Genomic DNA, 19,401 nt, shown 5'->3' with positions numbered 1-19,401 from the left:
AGGTATGCTGTGATATGTACTCATACACTATTCACATCGTTACCTTCGAGCTCGTCGGGTATTTTCCTGAATGTGATTTGCTGCCTCTTAGCACAACGATATCCAAAAACCTTCAAAGAGACTTCTTCAATTTCGTTCTTCATAACTGCCATTCTCTGATTAAATGCTGCCTGGATGCGTTTGATCTTTAACATTGACAGTTCCTCCGTGACGCTAGTATACAGAACTGAATCAGAGTTTCTCCGGGTTCGTTCCTCTCGTCCAGTGAGTTCAGCTTCTACAGAACAAAACAAAAACAGGCAAACAAACTAATCAAAAGAAAAAGAGGAAGTAGTGTTTGCGTAGACCATGACAACATACTAAATCATGACTAAGTGTTATGATCTGAGAGAGACAGATTTGGTGAAAGCGATCAAAGAGGTGTCAACAGATATGGATTTTTTTTTGTGGTTAATTTCTCAAAGGTGTTGAAAATATACCATTATCAGTCATAATTAACACTCATCACACTTTATGAAATCCATGGCGTGTGGCTAGTCACAGATTCCCAAAGTTCATATTACAAAAACATTTTAGAGATTTAAAAAAAACTAGCTTTGGTAGAAGTCGAAAGAAGAAGAAATCTAAAGTAGACGTATTAGGCGTAAAATCTAACTCATATAAAATTCATTCAGACGTTAATGCATGTTCTCCGGTCGTGGATTCATACGCCTTATGGTTATGGCTATAATTTATGGTTACGCTGGGGAATATCAAACGAAACTACATAGTACATAGCACACCGTACCATGAATTATAGGCCTCTGTTACTTTATTGTACCTTTTGATAAATGTATCAATTCACTAGAGAAAGGGCAAGATTTACGCTGAACTCTAACACGACTGCACTAGTCTCTCATGACCTTTCACTCATCCATCGACTGAACGCTAAAAACGTTTTAGCTGACTAAGAAGGGCAGGCGACAATAACAAGAAAACAACTGTGCAACATACAATACCTTGAGCTCCATTCATCAACTCGAGACAAGCTTCTTCTTCGATGGTGACATTCACTCATTCATCCTGATATAACTTCCACATGTTTTTAAGCGCTGGTAAGCTTTCAGCTTGAACTGCAAGGCACACACAGCCATCAGTGATTTGAACCAGACTTGTACCAGCCGGAAGCACACAGCTCTGTACAGCAGCGATAAGCTGGTCATATGAGGACCAGCCACTCAAGACCTCCGTGGCGGAAAAGATTACTAAACCACCAGCAAATAACTTGAATACAGTCTTCATATTTACCACTAGAGGACAACAAGAATGAATTATTAGCTAAGTACAACTTAAAAGGAACAGTGACGGATTAGCTAGCCTCGTTTATATAAGAGTTAAAGACTGCACATGCGGGCCCAGTTGTTTAAGGAGAAGAGAAGCTATCTCAAAGATAATTTTAACAAAAAGTGCTGTACTATCCACCGGTTCGAGAATTATTCAGTGGACAACATTACCCACCCCTGGATCAATTGGAGCATGCAACATATTTGTAGTCTATATAAAAGTCGTGTCAAAGAACCCCTCATATTTAACAAGATACGGCCTACCTCCAGTGAGTGAATTTCTGACGGATGATGCAAGAGCCGCTGCTTGTGCTAGAAGATAACAAACAGAAAGTCAGCTGCACAAAATTTACAAGTGAACCATCTCTTTGTTGGCATTCTATCATAGACTACACATGACAGTGGAATAAAAAAGAATCTCTAAAGAATCTCTAAAGCGTGTAAAAATGCTCGCAATCAAGTTGGCATCTAAACGCACTGATCACGTGTAATTTGTACGAGCACTAACCAGCATACCAGGTTTCGTTGCTGCATAAGAGAGTCAAAATCGTAGTTGTTGGTGGGGGGCAAATCAATAATTCATCAGAGCCGCTTTGTTTGCCAATACAAAAACAGAGTTCATTAAATGTACTAATCATATAATCCCTGGGTTTGCTTTCTATTATTTTTTTCAGCAGATGGAAGGGAGTGACTGCCTCGGTTGAGGAGTCAAAGTTTCACTGTACAGCGCAGATACAACAGTGTCCTCTCCAGCTAACTAGGGTACGGGGATACTACTCACGTAAAAACAATGAAGTGTGACAGGCTCTAGGCCTAGGGAAGGAAGAAAAATTGCGTCGAATGACCTGCAAATCGACTTTTTTCGCCGGCATACCCACAAGCAGAATAGATCAATAAATTGAATCTAATATCTACGGGACCGAAGAAGTTTGTCGGATATACAAAGCAAAATTATGAAGGAAATTTCAAAAGATGTTGGACAACTGAAATTGTAAATTACAGAACAGCTTGAAATTCGTTCGAGTTACACATATTCATAACGCTGTGGCTACATGACTGGCAGTCGGTCAAAGTTTTCAATACACGAATTGACCGACAGTCCTACACATTTGGTAATTTGAAGAATCGAAGGAACTCAGCTAATCCAAATATGATCCAAAACACCTTTACAGATCATCGACCCCACGCTTGGTTTATCTTGGGCTCAGAGTACGGAACTATATATGGTTTGGGAAACTTGATGTGCTTGGGGAAAACTGCTGGTCGAAGCTTTCAAAGCGCGAAATGGCCGGAATGAAAAGTCATACGAATCTCAGACCCAAACCGCCATTTAAACTGGAAGCCATGACTTCGAGACAGCGCAACAATTTAATAGATTGGCACTCGGATTTTTAAAGTACCTTCCACTGTAACAATGTGTGGGTGCTAAATTTGATTAAAAAAAGTGTTCTTTACGTACCCGTAATGAACCGGTTCCATCATATTATATATTAAAGTGCCGAAACGCGACAAACTTCGGTACAGCAAAAATGATAAAACAAATACCTTTCATCCTCTCAAACTCATCTTCCTAATTTCTTCGTTCCTCGAACTCTTCCAATTCCTTGAGTAGATCCTTTTTCTCCGTTTCGTTGAGAATCTCCTTTAAGATATCAAGACGATCAAGACCTAGAATATTCTGGTTTTTAGTTCCTTGAATAACGAGCGAACATCATCAAGAAGGCTTTCATTTTCTTCCGATAACTTTCCTCTGCAAACTGAGATGAGCCGTTCCAGATCATTGAACTCGAAAATACTAAAATAGCCAATCCTTTACCATCATCCGTAACAGGAAGCAGTAAACGGTTAAGAATACATGAAAGTCAGTCAGGAAGCAGTAAAATTAACCGCAAATTTCCTCGCTTTCCCTTCGGTTATTTATTATAATTTTTCTTTTTTTGAAAGTTGGCTTATTCCTAGCCTCCTACAGTTCCTACTATATAACCTACTTTTGTATAAATCTGTCAGAGCTAATCAAATATCTCTAGAAAAAAAAAATAGAATATTGATAAAACCGATCGGTCATCTTACGTGCATAGTAAAAGAACTCAAATGTTCCTAAAGAGCGACTTGATAAAATATTTTCGAAACCAAGGAGCACTAACAATGGTGGTGTAGAGAGAAACGAAAGGAAAAATGCATGCAATAACAAAGTACGTTAGGAAAGACCAAGGACAGCGTGACAAGGAGAGTGAAGGAAGGGTGATTGCATTAATCTCAGTTCAATTCAGCTGGTTTGCAAAGAATTTTCATCATTTTGCTTTTAAATTCTTTGTGGATTCTTACTTGAAGTTAATGGATTACTCTAACGAAATCACAATATTCATGATCACTGCTTAGACTAAAAACAAAACTGAAGCTTGCTTAAAATGCGTTTTTAAATCTTGTTAAAGGAACTACTGCCTTTTCGCAGTTACTAATCTGCACAACAATAAATGCTAGTAATACTCTGCGCCACTTACTAAAAGTCATTTTCTACTGAATAGTGTTGTCGTATTGTTTCAAAAATTCCAATTAACCCATCTACACTAGACTCTAAAGCTGAATTTTGCATCATAATCTGTTCCTACTAAGTATTTTAAGATGGTTATCTGATCTATTGTTTGTTTGCATAAATCAGCTTTGGATGTTCGGTTACATCGTGTAATAAATGTTAGCTTTATGAATTCTGTACCCATCCACCAAACTAACAACCTAAAAAGCTATCGATCAATATCTTACTCATAAGAGGTGACCTCTATAGATACTAGAGGTTTTTATTTTTCCTTTGCTTGGAGAAGCAACGCAGTGGGCAAAGCGTCGAAGTCAACGAAAGATGTAAATGCCAATAAAGAGAAAACTGTCTTGCGTGCGCGCGTGCTCGAGTTCATTCTAGTTTCGCGTTATGATACCACTACAACTCTACTGCTCAGCTCTAAGTAAGAGACAACATTGACTCAAACTACCGAGAGGATAATTACAAAAAAAAAAAAAACGTTTTGAGAAGATTCCCTTGAAAGGAGATTCAGGTACATTCCTTTTTCAGGTTTCATTTGTTATGCATTTGCAAATAAATTTGTCCGCAACTGCATAATAAAAATCTTTGAATATAAATAGCATTTCCTCCCTAATATAGGAATAAAAATTTGAATAACCCTGATGCTTGAAAACAAGAAAAATACAACTATAGGATGGCGCGTAATATTCTGTCGGGCACCAGTAATTACTTATCACCTGGGTAGGGGTAGTGGAGAATTCTGGGAAGATTAATTTATTACTCTTTTTAAAGGGAAACGGATTGGGGATCAGTCAACTGACTGCCAATGAGGCGGGGATCATGAGAATACGACAGAGCCTTGAGGGGGGATCTGGTAAATTTCATTGTGACACAACAAAAAATCCTCTTAACCCCCCACCCCCTTGGCGATAAATAATGATCGGATGACCGGTCCTTTATTAGTTGTTGATAATGTTTCTTATTTCAAATAGTGTCTCGTTTAATTCACATATGATTAGCGTCGCTCGAGCTCCTGTTCTTTCCTTTTCTCAAAACTTGGAAGGGTGGAAAGATTGCTTTGGATGCAATTCATACCTGGCATATAAATTAGTTCTGGATTTGTTCTTAATAATTCTCTCATCATTGAGACGAGATCCACTTTGTGGTATCGCTTGATGAAAATCTCAATCAACGAATTGAAGATCGAGGAGGTAATTGGCCTGCCTGGAGAATCAATAGATAGCATCTCAGGAACCTTACCAATGATTATCCCCCTTGGAGCACCAACCACGATTTTCGTGTGATATGGAAGCGATGACAACTTGGACGCCACACATTCTAATAAAACATCATAATCGTAAATTGATTGCTTTCCATCGATGATGAAAGCTAGAAAAATCGCGGTGAATTTCTCTGTTGAACGAAAATAACAATAAAATATAAATAAAAAGAACAGAGACTAAGAAAAGCAAGCAATTGCTGACGACGATAAGCCGATAAGCTTGTCTCAATACGAATTTGTGTCACTGACAAATAATTTATGCGTAACCTTTCTCTCCTTGCCCTGGACAAAGGGGCGTTGAGGTGATTCCTCAGTATCGCACTGCGCATTCTGTACTGCGCATAGGAATCACGTAATCAGGCTAATAAGCGCACGCATTGTGACAACATGGTATTCTTTTTTAATTAATGGACCAGGTAAAAAGGTACGATAGTCTTTAGCTCTTGAACAAGCACGATGACCTATATTTTCTATTGCGTAATTTTGGAGTACAAATTATCCCCTTTAAATTGGGGCATTAACAAAAAATTATTCGAAGGGGGAAAAATGGTTAAAACTATGCAAATTATGACATTGAAAGGAACGGCTCGGGGAACTTTTTGAGTCGATGTCGTTTAAATTTGCGTGATTTCCCCACAAACTATATATCAAATTGTTCCATACGCTCGAGACTTTCTACCTATCGAATTTTGTCTAGTGTTACTTTAAAAACCATTGTTTTCAGCTGCAAAACGTACTGTGAACCAATGAAATGAAGCGCGTGATTAGTGTCAGAACAGGCACAAATGGGTAAGTTTGGCCCATCATATCTCTTAAACAAGCACCTTTTTTAATTTCATTTTCGAAACAGACATTGGTGAGGGACATTTAAGGAAAGTTTAAGAAAAATTGTTCGACATCTTATTTTTACGAGGAAACATCTTAACTAAGCCAGTGAGAAATGAAGATACACTTATCGTGCTATGGAATTAAAATCAATGCTAGTTAAAATTCATTTTACGCCGTTCTTTTGGTTCCTGTGTTTAGCATGTTTTACTTTGGCGAAATGATAACGAAACCAGATCACATGTCATGTGGGCCAATTCCTCAGCTGATGTTGTTTCGTATCCTTCAAAATGCTCTCAGACGTATGAGCCTCGAGGTTTGTTTCTTTTGTGTTTCAAACCTTGATACAATTAATTATTTCACACAGTCGATACTCTGTTATGCTTAGAAAGTAGTTTACAACCAACCTTGATTCTGAATCCAGTTGTCCATTGTAGATGTTATGATCGTCTTAGTCTCCTCATTCTCTTTCAGTTGCTCCTCCACAAGCGGTTTGTTCATTGCTATTTCTTTTTCAAGCTGTGCGATTTCAAACGTTATCTCAGAGACCTCATCATCCCGTCTAAGTTTTCTGCTTTTAGACCAAATACCTTCCATAATTTTTGCCACCTCGCTTATTCGTTTCAAATCCATTTGCTTCCGTTTCAAATCCATTTGGTTCCGTTTCAAATCCCTCAGTCTCTTGAGCTTTTCTTCCGACCAAGAAGATCCAATTACAGTGACATCGTTCTGTGAATTTAATTCTTTAAAAAATCCCTCAATCTTTTGATTGAGGTCTTTGTCCGCACTCTCATTTACTACCAGTACTACCACATTATTGTGAGACTTCGTGGGAAGATTACCAGTGCGTAACGTCTCGACTTCTCCCGAGGAAAGGACAGGACGAAGTGAAATTGTTTTCACCGCCTTCTCCAGGAGGTCAACAAGATCATACATTTGAAGTGCCTCGAAACATTGCCTCATTAGGTCAACAGGAGTGTTCGGAAAGCTATGTGCAATCTGCCTCATACTAGGAAAATGACTGGAAGGTCTAAAGTCCACTTTAAGACCAAAAAATCGAAAAACCCTTTCCAACCCAACTCTATCAGCAGAAAGTTTCCGATCCACTTCCTTTATTGACTCTTCCCCCAGATCTTTAACGCAAATTTTACTGGAATCTGAATAAGGTTAAAAGGAAAAATAACGATTAGAAATATTTGATTACGTTGAATTTCTCCACAAAGGCCACCTTTGGGACCGAGAAGAGCGACCTTTGACGGACGGGTTGTTTTAGTGGGGTGTGATGTAGCATTTTCTGATGGATGGGACATTTTTTTTAATGCTTGGGAAGAAAATGTCCACAAAAGAAAACGAATAATGAAGCAGTTTTTAAAACGTTCACCTTTGTTGTTGGAAACATTTGTGTTTTCCCTAAGCGCATTAAAAGTTGTCAATGGTTGTCTGCCTAAGCGAATCACCACGCAGTACAATGTTCGTTTGTCGCTGATTAAATAGTCGTTGTCGAGTGATTATTTTGGCTGCATGAACGGCCTAAATGGCTGTCGACGGGGTGAAAAGGGGGTCACATCTTTTCAGAAGAGAACACTTTATGCAAAGGCAGTGATTACGGTAATGGGCCGTACCCTATGTTGGTCTTCTTAAAGGTTTATTTTCATTGGATAAACGAAAGCAATATTGATGTCCTATTTTGCAGCTCGAGTGCTACGCTCAAAACTGCGTGTAAATGAAAATGAAAACAAAAATGAAAATACCTCTTTCTTCTTCAAACGCAAATTTGGATTTGACTTCTCGCAATAAGCTGTGATTGACAACCCTCTTCCTTTCCTTTGCTCTTTGCAACGAGTCATCGTTAACATTGTTTCATTAAAAATAACGACCGAAACGACAGTTAAATCAGTTTTACCTCTCACATCTTCTGTTTCCTCTTCGGACACAGCAGTGCGTGCTCCCAAACCACTGTCACTTGCCTCAGTCGTCAAGCTATATGTCTCTTGCACATTTTCTATATACCTCTGTACAAAATCCATTTTTTCTGCGCCCATAAATTTCATTGTTTGTTTACTCTCGCGTCTTTCTGATCCTTCCATCTTTAAAATGTCTTTCTCCATTGTCGTGGGGTCCCATGGTTTGTAATCTAAGACAGATTACCTCACAGTTAGAGCCGTGATAACTATGGTAATAATGATAATAATAATAATAATAATAATAAATATAATAATAATAACAATAATAATAACAATAATAATAATAATTATGTGTAATGAGGGAACCAAACTCGCCAAGGCGGTTTTCAGTGGTGATCTACGTTTTCATTTTTTAGGGAACTTGGTAACATAACAATCAAAAGGAAATGCCGAGGATGGTAATTCATGACAACGGAAAAACACAAAACAACCAGACAAACGAACAAACAACAACACCTAAGCCCTATAGTGTTGAATTTCACAATCAGTTCTTACCAAAACTTTCATCGTATGATCCTAAAGGTGCGATGTCCACTTTTTCCAAAGAGTGCGATCCCAAATTCTGGTTTTTTTCCTCCAGAAGTGTAATTCTGTTGTGGAGATATTTTAATTCTGTTTCTAGACATTCAAGCCTTGACAATGGCAATTCTCTTGCGTTGAAATACACAGCTGAATCAGAGTTTCGCCGTTTTCTTTCAACACTGTCAATCGTTGCACCTCCTAAAAGTAGTAGAATAAAAATCAATAATGGTAACTTTAAAACTTATATTATTAGCACGATAACTTTGACTTCAAATGAACGCACTAAAAATAAGCAGAAGGAACAGATAAAAACTTTAGTTAAATTGCTGAAAAATGGTGCCAGTATCTTATTTCGGACTTGCAAGATTAAGGGTGGTAAGGTTGACAATCTATTTGGTGAACAGCCACAAATACATTAATATGCGGAAACGAAAAAAGATATGCATCAAGGAACACTTAACACGATCCATATGGAAATCCGGGCTCATAAATTCGCTAAAACTGAGTGAAACATAGCAATGCAGGGTCACCTTGGGCCCCTTGTATGAGCTCGACACAAGCTTTCTGATATTCGCCTTCATCGATGGTAACATTCACCTCCACATCCTCTCCATCGGCGAGTTCTCTCAACTCATCAGTGACAAAGAAATCGTGCAGATGTTTTTGAAGGGTTCCATCCTGATACAACTTCCACAAAAGTTTAAGAGCTGATAAACTTTCAGCTTGAACTGTGAGGCACACACAGCCATCTGTGATTTGAACCAGCCTTGTGCCGGCTGGAAGCACACAGGTTTGTACGGCTGCAACCAGCTGATCAAATGAGGACCAACGACTCAAAACCTCCATGGCAGAAACGACTGTAAGGCTGCCAGCAACTACTTTGAATACTGTTTTAATGTTCACCACTGAAAATAATAAAAATATATATATATTTTGTGATATGACTCATTCTACAAAGGATAGTGGTGTTGTTTTTCAAACTAATTCGAGCCGCAAAAAAGAATGCAGTTTCACGTTGACTCTTTGTTGGAGCAAAGACTTTTAGATAATGGCCCTGTCCTCTACTCCCTTATTGTCTTAAACTGTCAAGTCCAAGGGACAAGGTGAGCCCTTTTAAGAGAATTTACCAAAAAATTTTTTTACTGGCTTACCTCCTACCAATGTGCTTCTGACAGATGACATAAGAGCAGCTCTTTGTGCTATATAAATGGAACAACAGGTGTCAGTCAGTTTAGTGAACTACAACTCGATCAAAGAAAGCTGTCTCAGGTTCTTTCTCTCTTTCATGAGATTTACATTAAGAGTGCTTAGTAACTAAGTCAGCTGCACCATTAAATAAGCCCACTTGAAGGTTAAGGACAAGGATCTCAAGATAGTTGGAAACCTACTCAAAGAGGGATACTAAAACAAAACAGTTCTTTAGGAAGTAAATATTGTGGTGGAAAGCTCCCCTGTCAGTCGTCATGTCTGAGTTAATAACATGATTTTCCATACCACTTGTGGTATCTCTCCCTACTTTCTCGAGGCTAAAACTCAGAGGATTTACAGCCTCCTACGAGATGATGTCAAAGACAACCAGCCTACACACTTCAACATTAAGGGAAAAGAAGCTGGGAACAGGGTTGTATACGCCTCGACAGATAAACCCTACTTGCAACCTTCCTTTCTATTTTACACTGCAGGTAGGATCGTAAATAATTTTGTTTGTTGAGGATCAAACTGACCTTCACATCTATCACAGAGATAAGTTGTTTTAAGCATTGCTCTCAAAGTTCTGGTGCTCGTTTTTTAAATTTCACATTAAAAATAGGGTTAATTATTTTCAATTAATTTATTAGAATTGTATGCCATAGAATTTCATCTTATGCAGACAACTGATTGTCTGGTGGTAAAGATAACTGTGAGCCCAATGAAGCGATTAATTCAGTAAGTATTATCAACTTCTTCTAATTGGTAAACAAAAATTTCGAGAGCTGAGTAAGTGAAACAAGTCCACTAACACACTAATATTTCTTTTCGGTGTTGTTTCCCTATAACCGAAGATTAATGGTGTGCCCTACTTGAACATTTCCTTAATTCCCTCGCTCAAACCCGGATGATATTCAGCTCGTAGAGGACAAGAGCGTTACAAATACTAAGGACTTTTTATACTTTTCATCGAAACATATATATAAAAGTTATTGTTGACCATTAAAAACAGAAAACAGAGATTGAAATACCTTTCCTCGCTTCGGATTTATCTTCCCGATTTCTTCGTTCTTCGAACTCTTCGAGTTCCTTCAAAAGCTCGTTTGACTCTGTTTCAGCTAGAATGTTCTTCACAACATCAAGATAGTCAATCTCAAGATTTTCTTGGTTCTCCAGTTCTCTAAACAGCGAGCGAACATCCTCAATGTTGCCTTCACTCCCTTCGCGAACACTTCCCCTGCATATCGCGATCAGTCGTTCCAGATCATTGAGCGCGTCGAGTGAAGAAATAACCTTTTCAAGCAAGGCCTTGTATTCCTTTCTTTTGCACTCGAATTTCTCCACTTTTTCAAGAAGAGCCCAGTCCTCGACACCTCTCAACAGCCTTTTCATTAGCTGGAGGCGATCAATTCCTAAATTATTATTTTCCTCCAACTCTTTACACAACGACAGAGTATCGTGGATGTTGCCTTCGCTTCCAGGCGCCAGCTTCCCTCTGCACATGAACAGAAGGTCATCGAGTGCAATCAGTTCGTTGAGTTTGCGGCTTATTGCGAGGAGTAAGTTATTGTATTCAGTGGCAGACATACTAAATCTATGACCGTAGGAATTCTCTCTTCCTATTCGCAAAAGGCTTTATAATCCCGTAACTGGTGTTGCTTTATGGATCCAACATGGCGGATACAAGACATCACGACAATGCAAGTCACGCAACTAATTTCCGGAGAAAACTGCGCACGCGCACTCCATTTCCTCAGGAAGAAAGGTCGGAGCCCTAAGCCTGAAGGTGACACAACTTCCTGAAAGACGAGTCTCTTTTATTACTTTCAATACTTTAGCTCCACTCACCATTACAATTTAGTAAACTGACAAGAGCAAATAGAAGTGATACATAAAGCGTATGTTACCGCACATTAAAGTGCACGCCGAGGTGTCCAAGAGGAAAGAACACTAAAATTAACTAGTTGGAGATAGAGCGTTAAGTAACTCACAATATTACAAAAGGAAATGCGCGCTATGAAAGATGTTTGACTTTTGAATTTCTTTACGTCCCTGTGCACTGAAGAGCTAAATGGTTACAAAAAGAACCGATCAAGAAGCAGCACACTCCATGACGAGTTTAATTTTAACGGAAAAAACTGGAGTACGAAAAACACATCAGATAAATAGTTAAAACGTGCGTTTCTTTTTTTTTCACTTCTCAGTAAAATAATCCTAACTTACAGTTCTCATCAAATTGTGGCGAAACAAGATCTCACTCATAAAAAGAGAAGATCGCAGGTTCCCCAAGGAGATCCCACAGAAATTAGGAGTAACTAATCAAGCCCATTAAAAGTGACAAGAGCTTTCCGTTATTTATGAAGGAACATTTTTCTCGTTTTCTCATTTTACTGTCTATTTCTGTCGTAATGTTGCGGTTTCAAAAACAACTATGACCTGAAAAGTGCTATAGCTACGTCAAGTGTCGTTGTTTCAAGAACAGCTATGACCAAAGAATGCGACTGCTATGTGATTCAAAATTCAGAAAAGGCAACAAAAACGTTGTCATTCATTTCATCCAGTTTACACAGACACAAAATCATCATGGACGCATGACCGCTACGATGCTTTTACAATAAATATCCTCCATGGAAAAACTCATTCATAAATTAAGGCAAATGAAAATTATCTAAGATTTCATCACTGGTCAATTTTCGCAGGAGGATTATGTAAATGTAAAACCAGCCACAGTGTATGTGTTTTAGACTTTTTCCATGGACACGATATATGCAGCCGTCCCTATGTCTAGACCCAGTTCGTACTCACTAGCACAATGCATAATTTGCTAAAAAAGAAAAGAAAAATCACTGTTAAATTCACTTTTTTACGAAGAAAAGACAAAGTTCAATATTGGCCCTATAAATTTTCATTGGGTGAGGGGTCCATCAATGTTATCATCTTCGTTATGATACATTTTTGAAAATCTCGTGAATTACCAAACCTTATGTTCGATTTCGGCAGATGACTCAGACCTCCGTTTTGATAATTCATGTTGTTATACGCCGAGACTTTCACTCAACAAAACGAGAACTGTGATTGGTCGATTCTTGGTCAGGTGCCCCTGATCAAATTCAAATGTATCCCGACTAGGATACAATTGCGCAGTTGTTACCCGCGCGCCGACTACAAAGCACATGATTGATTAAGGGAAAGTTTAAATATATAACAAAGCACTTAATGTATGGTCCCCCGGGAAATTAGTTACTTTTGTTTTCCCTCGAGTCCTGATGTCTTCCTCGACTTCGTCTCAGGAAACATCAAGACTCGAGGGAAAACAAGCTGTTTCCCTCGGGACCATACATTAAGTGCATAAAGTCATGCTCAAACTCATCCAATAACTGCCTATTATTACCGGACCAAAAGGGAAATTTGTTTTTCGCTCATTACTAATTTCCCAGGAATGCTACCAGTATGCTAGGACGTGATATACTCGACGCAGTTTTCCAAATATAAAACGTGGGTCCTGTTTTGACGGCTAAGCACCCAAGGTAAGGACAAATATGGATGTGATTTCGTGAAGAAAACCTCGAATCAGTGACGAAAGTGGCGCACCCTTCCCCAGAAATACCTCTGTAGTACGTATTAATAAACTAAAAATAAAAAGCAATGCTCACAGCGATCTTTTGCAAGAACTCAGCCGATGGTTTGATAGGAATGGTTTCTTTGAAATGATTATACAAGCCTTCTTGGACGCTACCTGTCGAAGAAGAGACAAACATGCAGAAACACTAAGAGATTATCAAATAACAGCACTTGTACAATACATTTGTATCTATGGGGACATTCAAAACCCATAATGACTTCAAGCAATACAAAGAGGTCACCAAAAGTGTTTAACAATAAAAAATGCCTAGGAGAGTGAGCTGTCTCTGGTAGCTAATGAAGTAAAGAAGAAGAAAAAAGTTATGCAGTTCAAAAAAAGGTAAGATTGGTCGTGATGGGAGTTCGAGGTTGAAAGGTAACTGCAAATTATGCTCTCAGTCATATTTCACTATTTCATATGGCGAAGACAATGTTATCTTAAATAACTTGAAACTCATAGTAAAATTGCTTATCTGTCAATACAAAATGAATGATGAAGATCCATCATTTAACGTATTCTTAATGAAAGACAAGCTCACCTAAAATATTAAAATTTGCCTCCTTCTCGTATTTCCAAGTCAAACGTCCAAAACTGACATGATTGATGTTCTTCAGCCACTCAAAATAGGATACTGTCACACCTCCCGCATTCAAATACAAGTCCTACATGGTCAAAATATAAAACATTTCAGCTCAAACCATGCCTCTGGTGCAAATTAATTACGATAAACAAACACAAGTCAGAGCTTCATATCCAAATTTACTTCATATTGCACTTGCTGTTTCGTTGTGAACTTACTGGAATAACAAGTTTCTTATTTTCAGTCCGAACTTTCTCTACCTCAGGTGTAGTCGGTCCATTTGCCCCCTCAGCAATAACCTGAAAACACAAAGTAGAGTAATCAAGAAAAAAAGACCTACCTGATAGTCTCCACTTTCTACTATTCACGTAAAGGTGAAATTGTCTAATAATTGCTTTTAACAAATAAAGAAGTCTTGACTTGACTAGAGTACACAAGATCTCATTAGTAATTCTCCTTACTGTCTACCGTACAATTCTTATGTTAGTTTTGGAGAATTTGGTATTGGATCAACTAATAATCCCCTAATTGAAATTTTTCTTCATACTCATCACTTGTCTTCTTGATATTGTAAGGAGTAACTGTGTCATTGTCACTCATGGGAGTTAAAAGGTCAACTGAAAATTAACATCACCAAATATGTCAGGAAACCCTGACGAATTATTATAGATTCCTATTCCCCTACAAACTGGGATAACCTTTCTCACTAGCGAGCAACCAAGCCTGAAAACCTGACAACCAAATAACAGCCCAAAAATTAGATAAATAAAAATTAATACTACTAGTAACAGAGTACCTTAAATGCTTTGATGTTGTGGGAATTTTTAAGGGTGATTTGTTTTTCGTTGGCTGCAGGAACTAATGTGTCACATTCTGCTTCTAGAAGGTTCTCCTCTGTCATCTGAAACATTGCATGATTGTAACTATTTTTCAAAATCAATGTCTACAATTATTTATTTTATAATTTTTTCAATTGACTGCACCAGGTTTTTTGAGGCTTTTTCCAACTGAGTAGGAGGTAAACAGAATGTTAACTTAAAAGCATTAATCCATTCTGAAGGTCTCAGGTAAACCAGCATATAACATTTCAACTTGCTCATATTCTAGGAGGAAGGAGCAACTTCATTAAAAATTTATGTCCCTAGCAGTTCGCTTCATTATTCTTAATTTAAGGACTTTGATGACCAGAATCAACAGAGTGGCTTTTCCTTGAGTTAGTAAACCTAAGCAAAAATGTTAATTAGCCATAAAAAAATAGTGAAACCTTACATAGAGGTAAAAATCACAGTTATTTTGTTCACAGCATTTCACAAACCTTTGCGCCTGGGAAACCTTTAACTGAGCCATTATTGTCCTGGAGCAAAAGGGAAACAATAAGCAAATGTTAGCTGAAGAAATTTTGATATAAAACTTATAAATAAAAACACTATAGAGAACTCTGTGTGTAAAAAGCTACACATCGTACCAGTTTTTAGTTCTGAAGTTCTTTAGGATCAATTCCATCTGCATTGAAGAGATTTCCATCTCTCTCCATGATCCCAATACACCTAGCTCCTGCACGGTGAAGATAACAACAAATGTGAAAACCAACATTACCAAATCCCTGTAAACATTAAAAAGAAGACATGAATTACTGAACTTATTTAACAACTCATCACCAAATTGGAGGTGGCTAGTTATAGATACTGGTATTTACTAAGCCATGATATGGTGAGGTAAATATTCACAACCAGCCACCCACACTGAGGTGAATAAATGTTTTAATATTTACTAAACAATGAGATAATATAGCATGAAAAGATGATTTTAACTCCTTTATTCCAACAACAAACAATTACAATCTTTTCAGGCACAAATCCTGCACAAGTTGCTTGACGGTCAAAAACAAAAGATATTCTGAGGTCAATAGCAAAGGACATTCAGAGTTTAGTAGCCAATCAGCATGCACCTTCAATGCCATCGACTGTTTTAGTATACACTTATGCCACGTAACCCTTTAACTCCCATGAGTGACTCAGACAGAATTTCTCCTTACAATATCAACCAGATAAGTGATTATAATAAATAAAAATATCAATTTGGGGATAATTAGTTGATCCAATACTAAATTCTCTGAGCTAACATTATAAGAATTGTATGGTTCACAGTAAAGAGAATTACAAATTTGGTCTGGGAGTTAAACTTTCTTTACAGTAAAGAGAATTACAAATTTGGTCTGGGAGTTAAAGGGTTAAAACATGCGTATTTATCAGTAGAGGACACAAAGTGGCTAATGGTTGGTGGTGTGTTGAACATCAGGTCAAAAGATTTGTATCCAGGCTCTAGCAGCGCCACTGGTTTTTTTTTTGTTCTGGAGTAATTAAAAATTACACCACTTTCACCAATGATTGTTTTCGTTTATTTCTGTCAATTGTACCAAAATATGGTCAGAAATTAAATTGTTCACATCATTTTGTCTCTTTGGCTACTCAAAGGTGAATAGTACTTGCCAATCACTTCTCGACCAGCTAATCAGCAAGCATGAAAAGCACTATTCACCTGAGTGTGTGGTATGTGCTAAAACAATTTATTCTCACAGTGCCTCTCTCTATAACTGGGCCAGTCAGCATACATGAAAAGCGCCATTCATCTAAGTGTGTGGTATATTCTAAAACAATTTATTCTCATAGTGCTTCTCTTTATAACTGGGTAAATGGCAAACTGTCGAGGCAAATCTAGAAAAATATTGAAGACTTGCTTCTAAAGGTAGAAAAACCCAGAAACCTCAGGTAGGTTGAGGCAACTCCCAACTATCTCTTCTACATACCAGTTTTAGTGTTTATCAAATAAATGCAGATTTTCTGCAACAACTTTAAAGCAACTTTAAATTACCTCTTTTTATTTAAAATAAACACATAGCAAACATTTTTCCAACATGACTGACAATGTTTCATATCAGCAATGATCATGTAATTCTTTTCAGTAATTACCTGAACTATGAATGTCTTTCCTTGAAGACCAGGTTCTAGGCCAATCAATTTAGCATATTTTTCTGAAAAAAGGCAGAAAGTATCAACATTATTTTACTATCAGTTGTTTTCCTTTGCCTGAACAGATTCCTTTTCTTTAAAGCCCTGCATGCTAATTATTATGCTGACAGATATGCAGGGTGTATGCCATAGCTTCCTGACACACAAAAATAATAGAACCAAAGAAAAAGACCGGGGTGAATGAGAGAAACTGAAGAGACATCTGCATTTTTAATGTATCAACTGAGACAATTGTGCATCTGGCCTTATGGGAACTAAACTTTTCTAATGTGCATTTGTATTTTGGTGTTATTCCTCCTCTTGACTTTTTTATGTTCAACCCTTTGACCCCTAAGAGTGACCAGCATTTAATTTCTCCTTACGATATTGCCTCTGAATCAAAGAAGATTACTAGAATAAAGGAAATGTCACCAACTAAAGAACTTCATGATTGTTAAACAAATTCTCCTTATCAGCACCTTTAGAAATGTACAGAGAACAGTATGGATACTGATATATGCATACTGACACTAGGATGAAAGGGTTAGGAGATCAAAGCTTAAACCTTGGTGTTAATTTTTATGACATGAATAAGTGGTGTTATCACTCCACTTAGGCGGTGCCTTGATACTACTGTACAGCTAGAATGCAGAACACCCAACAAACATGGTCACAGAGCACAATGTCAATGTCCCCTAAAGTTAGTTGGGTATCAAACCATCCCCCCATCAATTGTACTATAGGTACCATCCACCCAGCCTCTTTTTTGCTCTCTTTCACAGCTCATCATGTTTAAGTCACAATTGGAGCAGTAAAAACATTATTCAAAAGCCAGAACAAATCCTGGTTTTCAGTGGATCATAGCTTTTGATAACAACTCTCCTCTAACTCTATTGCAGTAAACTAAAAACCAGTCTTTAAAGTCTTTATCTAAGACACAACAAGTGAACCCTGAAAAGGGATGAAATGTGAGTCACCTGAGCTTAAGTCTGACACACATGGATGAGCCATTAAATATGGATCACCACTGACAACAATTGTATACAGATTCAAACACAGAGTAGTACTCTACAAATCTTGATCTGAGGCCTAGTCAAAAGATCTAATCCTTTGGATATTATAAAAGCATTAAAGCCAGTGGGAAGTTTGTCCTTTGGAATGCAGGATACAATCTATTTCAAACAATGGAACAGAATAACATGCTTACTGTAACATAGACAAAACACATCACAAAAAAATTCTTCATTTCATTGCTAGATGTAAATGAAGCTCTTTTAGGAGCCTAAGTTCATGAATTGCTTTCAATGTGCTAAAACTAGTTTTGTGTAAATTTTTAAAGCATACTTGAACTTATAAAATTTTCTATTCCATGGTAACCACCCTAAAAAATGGAATTTGGGCCACAGATTAATTTTCTCATAATTGAATTATTACAAACCTGAAAAATAAATTCAAAAATAAGAAAATCCATAGCAAAAACTGCCAAATGAAATTAACAAATTAATACATAATCACTCTGAACAAAAAATCATTTCCTTAGCAATCAGTGAAGAAGCTGTAAGCCATAAATTGAACTTCTCGAGCAAAAAGGCACTTCCGGCTTTTCAAATTTCCTTCGCTGAATTTCACAACAAATATGACTAGAATTAATTTGGCACCTTTTCACTCAAACACTTCCATCTTCTTGAGCATGGATCGGATCTTCAACTGTTTCAAAATCTGTTTCAAAGTTCCTAACCAGTCGATTTCGAGGTAACCCTGACTCTCAAGTTCTTCAAATAATTCGAGTGCATTTTTAATCGATCTTTACTGGCAGTTGAGATCTGCCTTCTGCACCTAAAAACCAACCTTCCTAAATGGTTTACGCCAATTTTCGTACTTATCTCAAATACAAGGTTTCAAACATATTTCCTAATTATGGGTCATCTGTATACCAATATGGCGGACACAGGCGGAAAATTGTGACAGTGTTACATGACCAACCACCAGCTCGCGTGACGTTCGAAAACCGACAGTATGTGAACGTCACGCAAGCTACCAGACCCCAAACCCTATTTGTTTAAGATGGATGAGGTCTAAGTACTTGAAGAGACATTTATCAAGATAACTGTGATAAAAAAAACTCTCGACATTACTTTCATTTTAGCTCTTGAAAGAGGTATTTGAGCCAATCGTTCAGATGTTCGTTCTTTGCTGTGATTTGTACCCAATGCCCGAACTCACAGAATTATCATCCTCTAGATGACGTCGCTGAACTGACACACCATCAGCAAAGAAGCATAAGCAAAATCTTAAGAACGTAATCATACAGAATCAGGATCAAGATCAGTTTACTTGGAATCGAAATTGAGGGCGATATACCCAGTCTATCACGTGGTAATATACAGATACCCTGATATCACAAACGTTCCTTTCATCGATGCGACAAGAATTACTGGCTTGACGCAAAATTAAAAGTATTGTTCGTAACGATCGTCACCGCCGCTAGGAATTACTCATGCTTCGTGGTATCGTTCACTTACGTAGTAAGTAAAGAAAAGAGATCAGAGACTAATAAACAGCATTGTTTAGTT

General features: G+C 37.6%; 2 protein-coding genes and 1 pseudogene across 4 annotated transcripts; all 3 read right to left on the bottom strand.

The window, feature by feature from the left end:
- Positions 1-147: 147 nt before the first annotated feature.
- LOC136278872 (uncharacterized) lies at positions 148-3,915 on the bottom strand (annotated as a pseudogene).
- LOC136280545 (uncharacterized) lies at positions 3,387-18,742 on the bottom strand. Of its 3 annotated transcripts, none has more exons than XM_066165928.1 (15): positions 18,487-18,742; positions 16,790-16,851; positions 15,286-15,423; positions 15,136-15,174; positions 14,617-14,721; positions 14,039-14,119; positions 13,779-13,902; positions 13,272-13,354; positions 10,650-12,442; positions 9,582-9,629; positions 8,961-9,335; positions 8,404-8,628; positions 7,848-8,078; positions 6,352-7,101; positions 3,387-5,250 (listed from the first exon to the last, which is right to left on the bottom strand). In XM_066165928.1, exons 9-15 carry the CDS (start codon positions 11,203-11,205, stop codon positions 4,853-4,855), a joined length of 2,583 nt encoding a protein of 860 aa, XP_066022025.1. In that variant the 5' UTR covers positions 11,206-12,442; positions 13,272-13,354; positions 13,779-13,902; positions 14,039-14,119; positions 14,617-14,721; positions 15,136-15,174; positions 15,286-15,423; positions 16,790-16,851; positions 18,487-18,742; the 3' UTR covers positions 3,387-4,852. The 3 variants fall into 3 exon arrangements, with proteins under 3 accessions (XP_066022025.1, XP_066022033.1, XP_066022029.1); XM_066165936.1 differs by having other exon boundaries at positions 14,081-14,119; XM_066165932.1 differs by having other exon boundaries at positions 15,286-15,374.
- Positions 12,359-15,167, bottom strand: LOC136278870 (glutamate dehydrogenase 2, mitochondrial-like). Its single transcript, XM_066162026.1, has 6 exons — positions 15,136-15,167; positions 14,617-14,743; positions 14,039-14,119; positions 13,779-13,902; positions 13,272-13,354; positions 12,359-12,442 (listed from the first exon to the last, which is right to left on the bottom strand). The coding sequence occupies exons 1-6, from the start codon at positions 15,165-15,167 to the stop codon at positions 12,359-12,361; spliced, it is 531 nt and encodes a 176-aa protein (XP_066018123.1).
- Positions 18,743-19,401: the final 659 nt, after the last annotated feature.

The sequence above is a fragment of the Pocillopora verrucosa genome, chromosome 1, assembly GCF_036669915.1.
Source record: "Pocillopora verrucosa isolate sample1 chromosome 1, ASM3666991v2, whole genome shotgun sequence".
NCBI lineage: Eukaryota > Metazoa > Cnidaria > Anthozoa > Scleractinia > Pocilloporidae > Pocillopora > Pocillopora verrucosa.
This window is presented reverse-complemented; position numbering and strand designations above follow the sequence as displayed.

Excerpts from the sequence above, each read along its gene's own strand:
- LOC136280545 (XM_066165928.1), bottom strand. The coding sequence starts at position 11,205 with ATGTCTGCCACTGAATACAATAACTTACTCCTCGCAATAAGCCGCAAA. Across the intron at positions 9,336-9,581 it reads CAGAAGCACATTGGTAGGAG|TGGTGAACATTAAAACAGTA; the intron begins GTAAGCCAGTAA and ends TATTATTTTCAG. Across the intron at positions 8,629-8,960 it reads GCTCATACAAGGGGCCCAAG|GAGGTGCAACGATTGACAGT; the intron begins GTGACCCTGCAT and ends TACTACTTTTAG.
- LOC136278870 (XM_066162026.1), bottom strand. The coding sequence starts at position 15,167 with ATGGCTCAGTTAAAGGTTTCCCAGGCGCAAAG. Across the intron at positions 14,120-14,616 it reads ACAACATCAAAGCATTTAAG|GTTATTGCTGAGGGGGCAAA; the intron begins GTACTCTGTTAC and ends TTGTGTTTTCAG. Across the intron at positions 12,443-13,271 it reads AGTTCTTGCAAAAGATCGCT|CAAATTATGCATTGTGCTAG; the intron begins GTGAGCATTGCT and ends TTTCTTTTTTAG.